General features: G+C 40.5%; 1 protein-coding gene across 7 annotated transcripts; it reads right to left on the bottom strand.

Moving 5' to 3' along the window:
• Nucleotides 1–935: 935 nt before the first annotated feature.
• Nucleotides 936–12160, bottom strand: brd8a (bromodomain containing 8a). Of its 7 annotated transcripts, none has more exons than XR_015037612.1 (20): nt 11708–12153; nt 11104–11200; nt 10120–10189; nt 9933–9982; nt 9665–9787; nt 9497–9577; nt 9302–9366; nt 8768–8910; nt 8042–8224; nt 7091–7181; nt 6600–6749; nt 6189–6295; nt 5068–5545; nt 4927–4970; nt 4553–4821; nt 3782–3874; nt 3612–3680; nt 3074–3430; nt 1889–1933; nt 936–1718 (listed from the first exon to the last, which is right to left on the bottom strand). XR_015037612.1 is itself a non-coding variant. In XM_085798020.1 (20 exons), the coding sequence occupies exons 1-20, from the start codon at nt 11748–11750 to the stop codon at nt 1659–1661; spliced, it is 2544 nt and encodes an 847-aa protein (XP_085654146.1). In that variant the 5' UTR covers nt 11751–12160; the 3' UTR covers nt 936–1658. The 7 variants fall into 7 exon arrangements, 5 of the variants coding, with proteins under 5 accessions (XP_085654146.1, XP_085654150.1, XP_085654148.1 ...); XR_015037611.1 differs by having other exon boundaries at nt 3098–3430; XM_085798020.1 differs by having other exon boundaries at nt 3148–3430; nt 11708–12160.
• Nucleotides 12161–15942: the final 3782 nt, after the last annotated feature.

Here is a 15942-nt window from a genome sequence, read left to right as displayed (position 1 = left end):
CACTGAATAAGACTTTATTCAATCAGTGCCTCATTAAGTAGAGTGACATTTGCTTGTGTTGGAATCTAATAGACACTCGAGTCGAATGTAATGGCTGCCATAGATGTAGAGATGCTGATTTATTAAGAAAGATTTGGAGCGATCTCTTAATTTTTTCCAGAGCTGTATATACGTATATGTATTGTCTATTTTTATGACCTACAGTCTGGGCTTCCTGTTTGTTTGAGTCTTGTGAAAACTGTGAGTTGATGATCAATGACTACAGATTCAGGCAAACCAACAACATCTGTCACCTCTGTCCTCCACACACTGAAAACACAGAAAACTCCCGCTCAATCTAAATGACACCACAGAGCTCAGTCAACACTGAGGCACTTGTGAGCTCTTTAGACCATGAACTAACAAAACAGCTCGCAGCTGCTGCCCAGTAGTCATTTGGCAGCCAAGTGTCCAATCGCTTTAGAGCTCTTGCAAATTGGACACGTTGCATTGAAAGGCCTGTATCTCCCAGTTCTTTCAACTATGATGTGTAAACCTTCTTAAGGTAAAGATGGGACTTTGCACAAGTGAGTGAGGACACTGTTGTAGTTGACAGTGGTCATTTTTCTTGTTGTACTGTTGTAACCCTCTCAACAGCTTTGTGTGTTGTTGCTGCTGCACTTTCACCAGATTCCTGAACATAAACCTGAGAACATCTGCAAGCTCCCCCATTGATACAAGGTGGATTTAACAGCAACATCCCTAATTAGCCAGAGCAGACTTTTAGACTAAAAAGAGAATACAAAATGCAGACTATTTATTTACACTGCACGGAAAGATTACCAGCCTTGTTTCACTTATTTCTGCACAAAACACTTGGTACATAAGAGTTAGACTTCCTGCTGTGGTGTGCTGTGAAAACGTTGGTGCAAAGTAAGGCTTTAAAACATAAAATGTTTGGGGCTCTTTATACAGTTTTATTGATCTAACATTTTAAAATCCACAAAACAGAATTTGAACATGACATTTTTTTTTTTCAAAAACACTGAAAACGAGAGTATGCATGAAGGTACCATAGATAAAAATCAATTCATCACAAACATTTTAAAATTGAAAAACTAAAAAAAAAATTCAAATGAGTTAATACCAGAAATGTAAATGCTGAAATTAGTATGCTGCCCCTGATTGCTCAGTTTTTGGGCTCAGACTATCAGAAATGAGATTTAATCAGTCTTTGGCCTCTGGTTTAACATATGATCAAAATTAAACTAATCTGGAGTTCAACCAGGCCCCTGTCGTCTTGAATTCAGCACATCTGCAGGCTGAGAGTAACGTTTATGTTCATTTATACAACCTGATGAGTTTCAGAGCAGGCTAAGTCTTAGTGATCTGCAGCTACGTCTATGGAAGGTCTGACCTAGTCTTTCTGAATGTCCCATTGTAATCTGGGATTATACAGTATGTAATCCATGTCTGTATGGCTGTCTCAGAAGAAATGGGCCTCCACGTTTCAGTCTACCCATTTAATCTAGAGTGCAAATAAAGGTTACACTGCACATTATGCAGAGTGAGAATCTGTGCAACTGACAGAGAGAGAGAGAATAAGTTCAGTCCTGTGGTATCACACCTGTCAATTCGATTCAGAAGTCACTGTCTGACAACATTTGCATACTGCATGGTCATTTCTTCATCTTGAGGTCAGCTTCTATGGCACAACGGCGCCCTCTGGTGCCTCCATCCTACAGTTAGACAAAGGGAAAAACATTAGACCATATTTAGTCTTGAGGTATGTGATAAGCTTAACTCTGTGTGGATGTGTTTTTCTATGTTTTTTTTTGTTCAGTTTGCTTCAGAGGAAAAAGATCAGAAAGAGAGAGAAGGTTTTAGAGGCTGCAGGACGGTTACTTACAAAAAGAGAAAGGAGGAAGGCAGGAGAAGACATGGAGACAGTGTCCTGTAAGAGGAAATGATGCGCATCAGAGCGGTGACTCAAAAGTGCATCAAAAGTCTTAAGGGGAAGCAAACAAATGCCAAGGAAGATAGAAAACAGTATATTCAGTGCAGGGAAAGGCTGAAATGAGATTTGAGATTTTAGTAATAAACCAGTTAATTGTTGTGTCCATTTCAAACAATTACTATTTAATTCCTTGCTGCACTGCAATTGAACTTAATATGAAAAACATGCCAGCATGTAAAGCTCTTAAACTACATACAATCGATACTACAGACACATATCAACCATTTTTCAAAGCATAACATGAAGTTTTACAATCAGATCCTACCTTCCAGTCAACAACTGACTTCAATTAACATCAGTTCACTGTGAAACCCTGCTTCATATGGTCCATTTGTTATAAATAATATTTACTACCATGTTTAGGTTTATGTTGCTGCTTCTTCACCAGGCGACTTAGTGATCAAGTAACAAAGCAAAAGGTTCACAGGCCTGAGACAAAAAATAATTGAGCAACCCTTGCTGACTAATTTTTCACTTGTGTGTGTTTCTCTGTGCATGTTTGTAGCACAAAATCTCCAACATCAACATTAGAAGTTCTTCACTCAGTCACAATATCATGCAAAAATAATACATAATACACAAAACAACATGAAGGTGATTAAATAATAAATAAAATAAAAAACAAGAGCTTTCTTGAAGGTAGAATATCAATGTAAATACTTACTGTATGCTTTGTTAAATAATTTTTAAGTAATGTTCTTAACATTATTGCATAATTACATTAATGCCCACCATTTTCCAAAGCACAACACGTGTTTTAAAACAGATTTCTTGCTTTCCAGCATGAAATACAGTGTTTTGTCTTTATTTTAGTTTAGTTGATGCCGTCAAAGATAAACTGACATCATAAAACTAAATGACCATGAACAATAATGAACATGTGGACATTGAGGAAAAACTGAATTTGATGGATTCTTGCAAGAAAAAAAGTCTTTAAATCGACTTCTGACAGAAAAATATTCACTGTGATTTGAGTGGCTTCAAATGACTGATGCCTGAAAAGGATAATGTCCTGGGAGCTGACGTCATGCTTTGGAAAATAGCTGGCAGATCTAGTTTAGCATCACTTTCTTCTACCTTTAAGTCAGCCTGTTGTCTCACCCTTGTCTCTTCTTCTGTACTCTGCTTTTGTCAAAATTCTAGTGAAGCACCTTGTCAGTAGAGTCCTGTTTGCGTGTGCTCTCACGGCCCCTCAGACTCTTGGCGCTGATACCAGACTCTGAAGTCTCCATGATGAGCTGGGTAGCTAGAAACTGCTGGATCTGCTCCAGGACGTCGCGCTGCATCTCCAGAGCCATGTGGTAGACGTCATGATCCAGGCTGTTGTACATGACAGCGTTCTGAAACATCAACATGATGTCCCTCTGGAACTCAGCGGTGGTCCGTATCAAACCGGTCTCAATGTTCTTCTTTATAGTGGCCAGGTCCATGGGCCTGTAGCAAAGAGACGGGAAAAGAAGGGCTCTGATTGGACTGAATTGAATTGAAATATTGCAGTGTCATCCCTCATAAACGTTTATATTTAAATTTATATTTTTGTGAGAAGACAAGCAACAACTATAAAAACAAACGATAAAAGGGAAATATGACCACAGCAAAAACACCCCTTGCTCACCTGTGCACAATACTGTGATATCCAGGTGCAATCTCATCTGTTACTGGCTGCAGGAAGACATTTGCATACCTACAACAGGTTGACATAAATTACATCTCTGACAGAAAAAAAAATGATAATGAAAATATTTGAGAATCTGAGATCCAGAAAGTTACGAGTCATGTTATGACCTGTGATTGGCTGCTGCACGCCACACCAACATAATGGCTTTCTTCCAGATCTTGTGAGCCTGTAGTGCCTCCAGGTCCTCGCTGCACACAGAACTGCACAATAGTTGTGAATGAATACAAACAGAACGTTAAAATGATCAGTATTTTGATCTGCAGCATGTCAACAGGACTTAAAGGGATAGTTCAACCTTTTGGCATATCGGCCCATTGCCATAATCCCTATAGTTTTAGAAGTAGGTTCATTACGTATAATTGTCGGTGCAAGCTATTTTTAGAACGGCGGAGCAGAGCCACGAGCTGCTCAGAGCTACGCTATGGAGGCTCATGGGATTTCTTGCTTTCCTTCATCAAACTCATCAAATACACAAATCCAACAACTCCAAAACACTCTGGTGGACAAGTTGTGACATGCACATTCACCACGCTATGAGATAATAACGGAACATTACGAGACCGAGTTGTTTTCGAGGTAAATTCATGCAAAACCGCTGATGCGCGTTCCTGTCAGGGGCAGTTTTTCAGCAAGCAGTCTCTGCATTTGTATTTGATGAGTTTGATGAGGGATACAAAGAAATCCCATGAGCCTCCGTAGCGTAGCTCTGAGCAGCTCGCGGCTGTGGTCCGCCATTCTAAAAACAGCTCGCACCGACCATTAAAGGTAACGAACCTACTCCTTATACTATAGGCATTATGGCAATGGGCCAATTTGCCAAAATGTTGAACTATCCCTTTAAAAAAAATGAAATCTCCGTGTTAGCACCAGATACTCACAACTGTGATGAGGCGGGGCTGCTGGGGATGGAGTCTGCGGTTGTGTGCAGCTGCAGAGACGAAGAAGCCGTGTGGAGGCTGTATCCGTCCTCGCTCTCGCTGGCCACAGGTTCAAGCTCCATCTCGCCGTCGGGCTCTGACAAGAATCCCTCCACTCCGTCGCCCTCCTCTTCTCCACACACTTCGGACCCGTTGACCTCATTGTCCACTTTAGTCCCTGAGGCGTTCTCTCTTCGCCCGACACTTATTCCATTCTCTGCCTTCATCCCCTGCAAAGACGGAGAAAAATGCAAAAACTGCGTTAGGATGCAGTAGTACTGCTGTTCAGTACAGCAATCACATGCATCATCATGCAGGTGCTCTATGTGTGGTACCTTGCGATGCCTTTCTGTCACTGGGCTATCTTCTAATACAGAGTCTGCCAAGATAGTAAAAATGAATAATAAGAAGGGAATTATTACACAAAATGCATGTTACGAAGCAACCGAATAGTGACATTTACACTGTGTGCATACCTGTGTGGGATTTAACTGGTCTTTGCTGTGCCCACTTCTCCCTCTCACATTTTATGCTAAGATCCAATGAAATTTGGCTCTTTGAGTGAACAACTCCAGTCTCTCTCGCTGCTTCAGGCCGTGGAGGTGCTCCAGTGTGGCAGTGCTCCACCCTCTTCAGGTTGCATGAGGATGAGGAGGCGGGAGGAATACTCCTCAGTCCGATGGGGAAGGCTGCCAGACAGTTATCTTGACTGTTGCACAGAGACGAGAGCGAAGCTGAGGTTTCATCCTGGACTTCCAACGCTTCTGTCTTCCCCTCCAGGCTGCAGTGAAGAGACGAGGACTGCGGGACCCCTGCGGGCCCTGTGGGGTGAGCCTGGTGGGGCTGGAACGGCACGGCCTCCCAGGCACCAGACAGAGCGTGGCCGTTCTCCTCACACAGGGACAGAGCGGCCTCAACTGCAGCTGCATCCAAAGCCTCTGCTGCCTCATCAGCCTGCAGGAAGAAGAAACATGACTCTGCAGCTCAAGGAATATTCACTTTCACAGATCACCCAAAATGTCCCCAAAATCTGGCTGTGATGTCAGCAGGTAAATTATTGTGTCAAATTTACTCTCATGTAAAATCTCATTAAAGGGATAGTTCACCCAAAATTCAAATTTCGCTCATTATCTACTCACCCTCATGTCGACTTATGTGTGTACCAGGCTTAAGCACACGCGATTTGCACTGACACAGGCAGAGCACTGAACTGAGACACTGGGAGCTTCCACTACAAACAAGCTTAAAATATAGACTTATTTAATTTTTTTCGGAACAATTTCTCATGTCGGGGCTTCAATACAAGAGGGACATTACAGACGAGCTGTGTGGAGGTATTTGGATGTTTTTTGGTGTGTCTTTTTGGACGAAGAAAAGTGAGCCCCGTCCGCAACCGTCATATGGACATGCAGTGCTGCGCTGAGCCCCGCTGTAGCTCAGAGAAGGCACGGAGGACTCTGAAACTTCTCCCAGCCCTTAGTTGACATGAGGGTGAGTAGATAATGATGAAATTTGAATTTTGGGTGAACTATCCCTTTAACTCTTGTCAATCTCAGTGCCATGAAAATAAACTGTATAATATATTGTCCTATGGCACCTTGTCTTCAATGATGGCGATAATGTCCCCCACCGTCTTCAGGTCCAGCTCATCTCCCATGTAGGACACAGTCACATCATCCTCACTGAGTCCTGACACCTTATCCTCTGCAGAGACGGACAGAACCATCACAAACAACTCTTCTACTGGTTTTCACACAAAAACTCGACCTCAACAGGGGATATTTTAATCCATAAATGAGCATCATTAATCCTTATTTCATGAATATTTAATGGTCACGGTTTAAACATTTCATTTCAAGTTGCTGGTTTTTAGAAGGAATGGCCGAGGAGCGGGGTCTGACATTAAACTCTACAGCAGCAAAGCGAGTGATGTTGAGGTTGTGGAGCGGCTGAAGCCTGTGGATTATTGCACACTGAGTGGTTTGGATGTGGGTCAGAGTGGGCAGACCTGCGTTTGCTGAAGCAGTAGAGTCGACAGGAAGAGGAGTGGCAGTAGAGAGGGGGGCACTGGAGGCTGAGTCTGCACTGACCATGAAACCTAATGGGGCAGAAAACTGGGTGGGACCTGCCTCCAGCAGACGAGACAACATCGGCGCACCTGCCATGCAAACATACACACACATATTTGCAATCATAGTGGAGAGTGCAGACAAAGAAGTGGAGGCTTTCAGCTAGACAATATATAAACAAACAGCTTTGACAAAAGTGGCGTGCTGATATAGACAATTCAACTGCTAAATTCAACAAATACAAAACATGTTCCTACATCAACAGAGGACATCATATCTTCATTGAAATGAATCTTATGTAATCAGATATTCTGTTTTTTACTTTTATCAGGGAAATGAATTGTTACTGTGATTGAAAACAAATAATACGTAATAACAGGATTCAAATGGGCAGAATACACTTAATCAGTCAGAAATAATAAATGACTACCTGTTGCCTGAGAAAGAGGTTGAGTAGGTGGAGCCAGCTGCAAGTCATGTGTCCCTGTTATATTACCAGTGGACACATCACTGTCCCCAATCTGACAGAGAAAAACATACAGACATGTTGAACTTTTTTACATATAAATGGTCTGTTTCCATGCAGGTAAAGTGAACATTAAGTATAATTCCTTATGTTAAGTAAAGAAATGTTGTTTCCGCACGAGGGTGATCCATTATATCAAAGTAAATTCTGTGTGCACACTACATAATTTTATAAATACCGGTAATGGAAATTTAAAGCTGGATGTATTAATGCTGCATCACCAGTATTCCTATTACTGGCTGTCACCTGTGTGTATGTTTATAGAGAAGTCCTTACAGACAGCACTGAGAGTCAGAACAGAAGCATTTCCAGGGAAAATGTGAGGAGGCAAAGATCTAGTAAAGGATAAACTTATCCTGACATGTTGGGAATCCACCAGAGCTTCGCAAGTTTCATCAAAGAGACAAGAAAAAAAAAACATAAAACAAGCCACTCCATAAGGTAATTATTCAAGAAGTGCCTTGTTTTAGACTGACAGACTGACAGCTCCTTGGCTGCAGTGTAAAGTCGTGCCCTACAGGAACCACTGATGACTGTTCACAATTGAGAGGAAGCATGTGTACAGCTTTTTTTTTAAACTGAGTCTAGACCTAAACACTCAGACATCCTGAGGTGAAAACAGACTGGGTGTTGTAAATCTAACAGTATTTCTGTGCTCTAGATTTATAAATACATTTGCAGCAAACAAACAAACCACAGCAAACTGCAAAAGAGAACCAGAGGAGAACTGATTAAATACCTAAATGCACAGTAACTTTACAAGTGATGAGATGAAGAAGGAATGCCCCTGTAGACTTAACGTATTAATTACAGAGCTTGGCGCTGTTGGTATAACGGTAAATCCATTCGACATACCAGTCTGGAATTTGAGGCCAAGATGCTGCCTTTCTTCAGTAACTCTGACAGGAGTGGAGATGGTGGTGGTGTGGCTTTCTGGCCCAGGAGTTTCTTTTGGGTGGGGTCATCCAGAAGTGACCCGTGGCTGATATCATCACCAGAAGACTCGGCAAATGTCATTAACTTGGCCGATCCGGAAGCCTAGATACAAAGAGAGGGAAACATGAAGCCATACTGTCCCACCAATCCAGGAATACTTTCATTGATTAACCTATAATCAGCTGTTAAGTGTCTCTGACGTGTTTCCTTCTCCTCCGAGGTACCGATCAGCAACATTAGACCATCATTTTAAAAAGTACTGTATATCATAATTCTGTTTTTATCCCTGGAGGGCTGGCATCAGTTAGAATAAATATGCAGGATATCTTATATGTTTCAAAGTGCGTCATGAAAATTGAGATTTCTATTTTTGTCAACAACATGAAAAACACAAATTACTTGAGCAAATCTATAAAAGAGAATTCAAAGCAGGATGGAGGGATATATAGAAGATCCTTAGTACCTACAGTACAGCCATCAGGCTTTATAATTCTTCTGCAAATGGTAAATGAGCTGAGGGACAAATGAATTTCCCTGTAGGGGATTAATAAAGTAATTCTTATTCTTAACGAGTAAAATTAACCGGCTGGCTGCAGTAATCTCAACAGAAACACAGGCGGTACCGTTGAAACTTAAGAGACTTACATTTTTTGCAGCTGCATGATCCAGGGTTAAGCTCTCGAGTGAGTCACCTGGTGAGAAGTCCTGGCCTGGGGAGCTGCAGCCTGAGGGCGAATGCATGGTGACGCTGGACGCTCGCTTCGGTGTGCTCTTTGCCACCTGTCTGGCTGGAGGAGGGAGAAGCAGCACCGAGAGGATTTTCTTATCAGTCACACGAAAAAAAGCTGACGTTCCACCATTTCAGTAGGCGAGCGTCCCATCCCATCAACTAGGACATTTTTTTTATGTTCATCGAGTACATCTCTTTAGAGTAACAGAATAAAATCTGTCACACATTCAGTTTAGGGTAAATAATGGATTTCTACAGTGAGCAGGCCACAACAATGACTATCAAAGAGCTTTTCAACAAGACATTTCATGTGAACCATTTGACTTAAATCCTAATTGTTTTATTCAAATAAAGAAGCTGTTTATGCTCAATCAATAAAATTACTGAAACATAAATCTATGTTGATGGTTTCCCTCATAATGCAACTTAAAGTGAAGTGAAGAAAATACCCTGATAAGCAGCATCTGTGGTTTTTCTTTTCAACTCTGCTTCCTCCTCCTCCAGCTTCTTCTTCCTGAAGACACAAACAAGAGCATTTCATTTAGCTTCTTATTAAATAGCTTGTAATATCTAGGCTTTCCATAGAGGAAAAGAGATGCTGTATCGCTGTGTGAATTGGTCAGACAGAGTTTGTTGCATCTTACTGAAGAATTTCTTCCCATAACTCCTGTAGTTTGGAATCTAAATGCCCTGATTTAATCAGTTCAGCCTCTCTCCTCAGCTTCCTGTGAAAACAGCACAGCATCAGTCTCATTAATGCAGTTCATATGTATTTTGTCATAATGGTGGTGAAAGAAGCTATGTTCCTGTACCTGTGTTTCTCCTGTGTTTCTTTAATCAGCTTTTTCAGCTCATCAATCCTCTCTGCTGTCAGTCTGCGCACTATCACATCCTCCACCGTCTCCACCACTTCACCTTTCTCACCACGTTTCCTCCTGAGGTTAATAACAAACACCAGACATTGTTTTCCTGCACACTGGTAATGCACGAGTCAAAAAGAATGTAGCTATGTAATCTATTACAGCTTGCAAGTCTACAAAAGCATGGTGCATTGTGGTTAAAAATCATTCATGTGCTCACTTCGGGGCCTCTGTTGTTTCCAGGAGCTCAGAGTACTTTGAGGCGCAGTGCTGTGAGAGGCCAGAAGAGAATCAAGACTGAGAACAGCTTCACGACAGGAGAAAATAATCAAGTGGCAAACCGACTGCAGTGATCGTTATTTTGCTCTTTGTCCTCTTCACTTGAGTGAGCTCAGATTCTGTCATACCTTTTGAGAAAACCAGTCAGGAGGTCGTCCAGGCTCTGCAAATGGTTTGATGGCTCGGCTGACAGATACCCTGCAGAGATGGAGAAACGTTGAAAGGTAATCCTGTCCTGATCCTGGTTAATTATTGTCATAAATCATTTGTATCCCCTGCCTTAATACATATCAATCTATTTTGTCAGTTTGTCTGTCATTATTCGATGAAAGCCTTTTAGTTGTAATTTCATGCAAAAGACAAAATTTAAGCCTGCATGTCAGCATCATAGTCAGAGATCATAGGATTTACACAAATACACTCTTAATACACTGCTACATAGCAACAATGAATCACTATGATATCAAAATTGCCCTATGACCAAGTGCAATATCCAGTATAGTAATATATAGAAGCATTGGATCCAGGTGCTGCTACAGAGATGCTCTGGCTTAAAAAGCATATTCTCTACAATTATGCGATAATGTCAAGAAATAGCCAAGAAATAACAATTAATTTTCGTAGTAATGTCAAGCAATAGCCTAGAAGTAACGGTCAATTTCATAGTAATGTCATGTTTTTCATAAAGGCAACAGACTTTTTTGGGAAAGGCCAGAATATTTCTCCACAAAGTCCTTGCAATTGACCATTATTTCTGGGCTTTTTCTAGACATTATGACGCAATTACTTGTTATTTGTTGACATTATCGTGTAATTAGCGGCCTGCAAATTAAAGGGTTATCCAGAAATTACCATTTGCACTAAAATATGACTCATATTGCAATTTAAGATATATACAACTGCAATATGTTGTTTGTTTTGCATATCAATCAGCTAATGCAGCATGTGACTTCTGACAAGTTTAACACATCCATGTAGCTATGTTGCAGCTACAAATTACTGCATGTGACTATTTGATAGACCTGTGACATGTCATTTTGCACACAGCAAAGAGTTAGTGGCATCTGTTTTAGACTTCGATGGTAAAAAGGGGATAAAATAAAAACCAGTACCAGTTCTGGTCTCCACTCTTCATGACAGATGTGGCCAAACACAGCTTCTCCCTCACTGACCATGGCTCTGTTGGTCCAATGACAAGCAGCTTGTGTTCTGTGCAGATGTGGTGGAGAAATGGGACAAGACAACATGACACATGTTTCACATTGTTTCATGAATCCTTCATGTCATGCATTATTCATCTGATTGTCTGCACCAGCTCCCAGCCCTTCCTATCGACAGTTTTGTTAATCTCCTGTGCTGGGCTTCATTTTTTTTTTTTTTTTTTTGTTATGTTCATGCCACCTACAGCTGCCACCACCACCACCACCATGCCTGTGGACACACACAAGTGCTTGTAGCTGCACACAACGAGAAGCACATCGTTTACACTGTTGGTGAGCACCGACACTTGTGTAAACAGAGCTGTCAACTCGTGATGACAGACATTAATCCTCGCAGGCTCCCCGCGGGGAGCGGAGGAGTCTGCCACGCAGGAAGTGGTTTTAACACGGACAGTACGACACACACACACACACACACACACACACACACACACATACACACACCGATAGCATGTCATGACATTTGCTATATGTATGTACCGACCATGTTACTCACTTGCAACCCCGTTTGCCATCTTCCTGTCATCCCGACATCCCATACATCTTGGTGGATAGAAAACCCAGCAGTTAATGAAGCTGGCGAGGTCCCAAAGCGACGGCGAGACATAAAAATATGGACGTGTACATCAGTGGTCGTCACGTTGAGGATGTTGAGGATTTTTCTCTCTCTCTCTCTCTCTCTTTCTAGCTAGCACACGGACAACCGTGCTCCGTTAAAGTCACAGTATTATTATGTGTCTTTGGTAACTTAAGGTTTTAACCAGCTAGCTCGGAGGATGCAGATGGGGCTTTCTCTGTTGAAAAAAAAAAAAAAAGCTGCTAAAAATGGTTAAATTTCGCTCTGTCCTCTCTACAGACTGTAGCCTATAGCTACCAGGTAACAAACAGCCATGAGAGAAAATGTAGCTTCATGTAGTCAGTAGTTATTCATCAGTGTAGCTAACAGCGAAGTGTTGGTACACGCCCACCACCACCACAGTGGAGATGGTACAACCCTGACTGCTGCTGCTGTTGCTGCTGCTGCTGCTCAATATTATCATCAACTCTGATAACTTAGCCATTTGTGTCTAATACAAGTAGCCTATATGAACATTTTCCTGTGGTTGTAAAAGACTAATATCGATAATAATACGTAGAGCAGACTTTTTTTCTTTTTTTTTGTAGGGAATGTAGGGAAGATAATGTGATGCCACTTTTGTGTTCAGGCTATTTTATTCCATAACTAGCCTAAATATAATTAATTTATAAAAATCTATTGTGTGACCATTTTCTTGTGACTGTAAAACACAAATGTCGATAATAGGCTACTTGTAAACAGATTAGCCTAGATCCATACCATTGCTGATGCTGAATATTACCAAAAGAAAAGGTTGTGAAGATGTGCAACAGTCGCAGCTTAAGTGCAAAAGTAAAAAAAAAAACAACAAAAAAAAACAATCACAGTTTGCATTATTCACTTCAGCTCTTTGGCTTTTGAGAGTGTGCATAGAAAAATCCAAATAAATGTCAACTGTGTTCATATCTCGACAAACTACCACAGAAATTGCTAGACAGAAACGTCTGAGTAAAGAAACAAGTGTGTAGGCCCAATGGTGTCCAACAAAGAAGTCCACTGAAGAGACTAGAAGAAACAGGAAGGATGATAGAAAAAGGTCAGAAAAGGGAGAAGGGGTACCTTGGAAAATGGTTTGGCCTTCTCAGTCTCCAGACCTCTCTCTAATTGAGAGATTACACCTAATTACACCTGCTAATTCTGTACCTATCTGAAAAGTGACTCGTTACACTCTTTATAACCATGTTTATTTTGTTATGTAGGTATACCAGTGAAACTATGATGTTTTTTACACAAATTTGATCTTGCTTCCAAACTTTTGGCCTGTAGTGGAAGCTGTTAAATGCCAGACAATTCAGTGAGTCTATCTATCTATCTATCTATCTATCTATCTATCTATCTATCTATCTATCTATCTATCTATCTATCTATCTATCTATCTATCTATCTATCTATCTATCTATCTATAAATGAAATACAATACAGATTATCATGTCGTAATTATTTTGTAGACTAATTGTAGTATTTTTTAGGCTCATGCATTTATTTACTGAAGAAAGTTGACCAACGAATTGTTGATCTGTTCACCTTACCTATTTACCAATTAATAACTACTGTAGCATAAATGCATTAACAAAACAAACAGCAAATACAGTACAAGTCCTATAAATTCAGAGATAGTTTTATGTAGCAGCTTTAAATGCCAGACAATTCAAACAAATAAACAAAATACTATACAGATCATCATGTTGTAATTAGTATAGTAGGACCTCTATTTGACTTATTATTCTGTAGAATATCAAAAACATTTTTATCACCTTGGAACAACATTTCCAAGTCACACAGAAACTAACAATATTTCCCCTAGTCTGTGAATTCTGCTCACACGTTCACACATTTAGCAGCAGCAGGAGCTTCACACTGGAAAAACTGGTTTGTAACCAGTATACAGTAAAAACAACATCAGGGCATCTGGGAGAACAAGGGGCTCTGGGACATTTTAACAGTGATATATTGGGCTTAGATATACATTTTGTGTCAGTATGCAATGTTTTGGGACACTTAAATGTTATAAGGCTATTGCTGCTGAGTATAACATATTCTAAACCATTAAAAATGTGCCCGTTCTTATCTATTTTGAATATTGTTTATTGAATTTCATGAGAAACATTTATAATGAACAAGGAGACAACATGAGCCAGGCCACATAGCACATATTTGATCTTGCAGACCCTTGTGTTGATTGGATATGCAGGCACTCTGCCCTCCTCTCTGGCTGATTGATCCTATGATGTAGCGTCAGTCAAAAATGAAAATGGAGAAAAACAGCAGGTTGGCTGGACAGAGTTTATATTTGTCAAGCTTTATAAAAGATCTTACTTAGAGGGGCAGACTCTGGATATCCCCCCTGGGAATTATGTGCACCAATGCAAATTATACTTAGTGGCTCATGGTAACAGGGGCTGGTTAGGTGAGGCAGCAATCTCTGGTGGTCCTGAATCTTCTTCCACAGAGAGAGACCAATTACTACGGGGAAACAAATGTTAATGAGGCACCTGACATTTAACACCATAACACTGCCACTTTGCCCCCTGCTGATGTGTGGAATAGCTGACAGCTCATCAAGAGATACTGGCAGCTTTGTAGAGGACTGTTTCAACATGAGATAACTGAACACATGAAACTCACGCCTGAACAAAAATATATTTTTTTCATACTGCACATTTTCCAGTGTTTTGTGAACATACACCCTCTTGATACCGTCATTCTGCATATAGAGCTATTGCTTACTATTGTAAATCTGCACAATGCCCACCGACAGGGCCGTTGCTATAAATTCTGGGCCCTCCGAAAAAATACTGAAGTGGGCCCCTTTCTCTTTATTGCCACTTTTTTTCATAGACTATGAATTATCATTTTTTACTTATTTATAACTATGATGATGACAGTGAGCGACAGTAACAGACAACTTGCTTGTCATTCTGATTTAATACTTCTCCACTATGTCTCATGAAACTTTTGGGGTTTTTTTGTTTGTAATGTCATACCAGGCATGTGAAAACATAGTGTAGCATTAGAGTAGGGTGAGCATCCTGTATTGACACAGTAAGGGACAGTGCATTTTATTTTTCAATACAGGACAATCTCGTATTATACAGGATGATCCAGTGTTATTACCAGGTTATTCATCGTGTCATATCATGTTTTGGGCAATTCCTGTGTAATGTCTGTGTAATAACAAGCTGTCAGCTCCACCATTGTTACATCACACTTCCTGATAATACTTCCTAATGAATTTCCTAATCCCACTCTTAAGGTGACCAAGTGCCATGCTTTGTGTCGGATTGCAAAGCATTTTCATCCCTTGTCCCACGTCACGCATATTGAGACTGTCCCACATTTTGATTAACTTTAGCTTTTGTTTTGTTTTGTTTTGTTTTTATTAGCTCATGACACCACTGCAAGACTCTTTTACATAATCACACTAACTCTTCGCCTGTTCCTACTTGCTGCATTAAGCACCCTGTATTGATTTAGTATGGCCCAGTGCATTTTATTTTTCAATACGGGATGATCCTGTATTATACAGGATGGCTGGGGGCTGCCAACAGGACTCAGCTCTGTCTGACTTGCCGCTAAAACCTTAAAAAAAAACAAGTACAACATGATGGATTCAAGTTCCTAACGGAAAAATAAAGTTCTTTGAAGTTGAAGCTATACATGTATATCCAAGGATTATTTTCCTCCTGTGTCAGACCACACCTTGTTGATGTGTCCGTCCCTTTGTAGAGACTGAGACTGATAGCCCATCCTTTGTCTGATCTTTTAGTACAGACATGAGGAGAATTTTGGTTTAACTGTGCTAATCTGTGACTTTTATCTTGGACATTCAGATACACATAGAAAACGTGTGGTAAATACTGCTTAGTCATTATTTTGTGCTCTCAGGATGACATAAGCCCAATGAGCCTAATGAATTTCCTTGATTAAAAAAAAGACCCAAGTATCAGAGATTTGATTTGTCTAAGGATTCATTCAAAACAGGAAAATTAATTATAGGCATGGAAAACAACCTTGTCTACTCTCTTGAGAGCTTCTCGAGTTGTTGTTGTTGAGTGTTAGGGAAAAAACACACACACTACACATCATAATACACTATCATTGTGAGTTTGTATTGG

Source organism: Trachurus japonicus, chromosome 14 (assembly GCF_045865225.1).
Source record: "Trachurus japonicus isolate A0001 chromosome 14, Traja_1.0".
NCBI classification, from domain to species: domain Eukaryota; kingdom Metazoa; phylum Chordata; class Actinopteri; order Carangiformes; family Carangidae; genus Trachurus; species Trachurus japonicus.
The sequence above is the reverse complement of the archived record's forward strand: the minus strand, read 5'-3'. Positions and strand labels throughout refer to the sequence as shown.

Coding starts and splice junctions, on each gene's coding strand:
- brd8a (XM_085798020.1), bottom strand. CDS start 11,750: ATGGGATGTCGGGATGACAGGAAGATGGCAAACGGGGTTGCAA. Junction 9,578..9,664: donor GAAACACAGGAGAAACACAG/GTACAGGAACAT, acceptor CTGTTTTCACAG/GAAGCTGAGGAGAGAGGCTG. Junction 3,875..4,552: donor AGCCCCGCCTCATCACAGTT/GTGAGTATCTGG, acceptor ACTATTGTGCAG/TTCTGTGTGCAGCGAGGACC.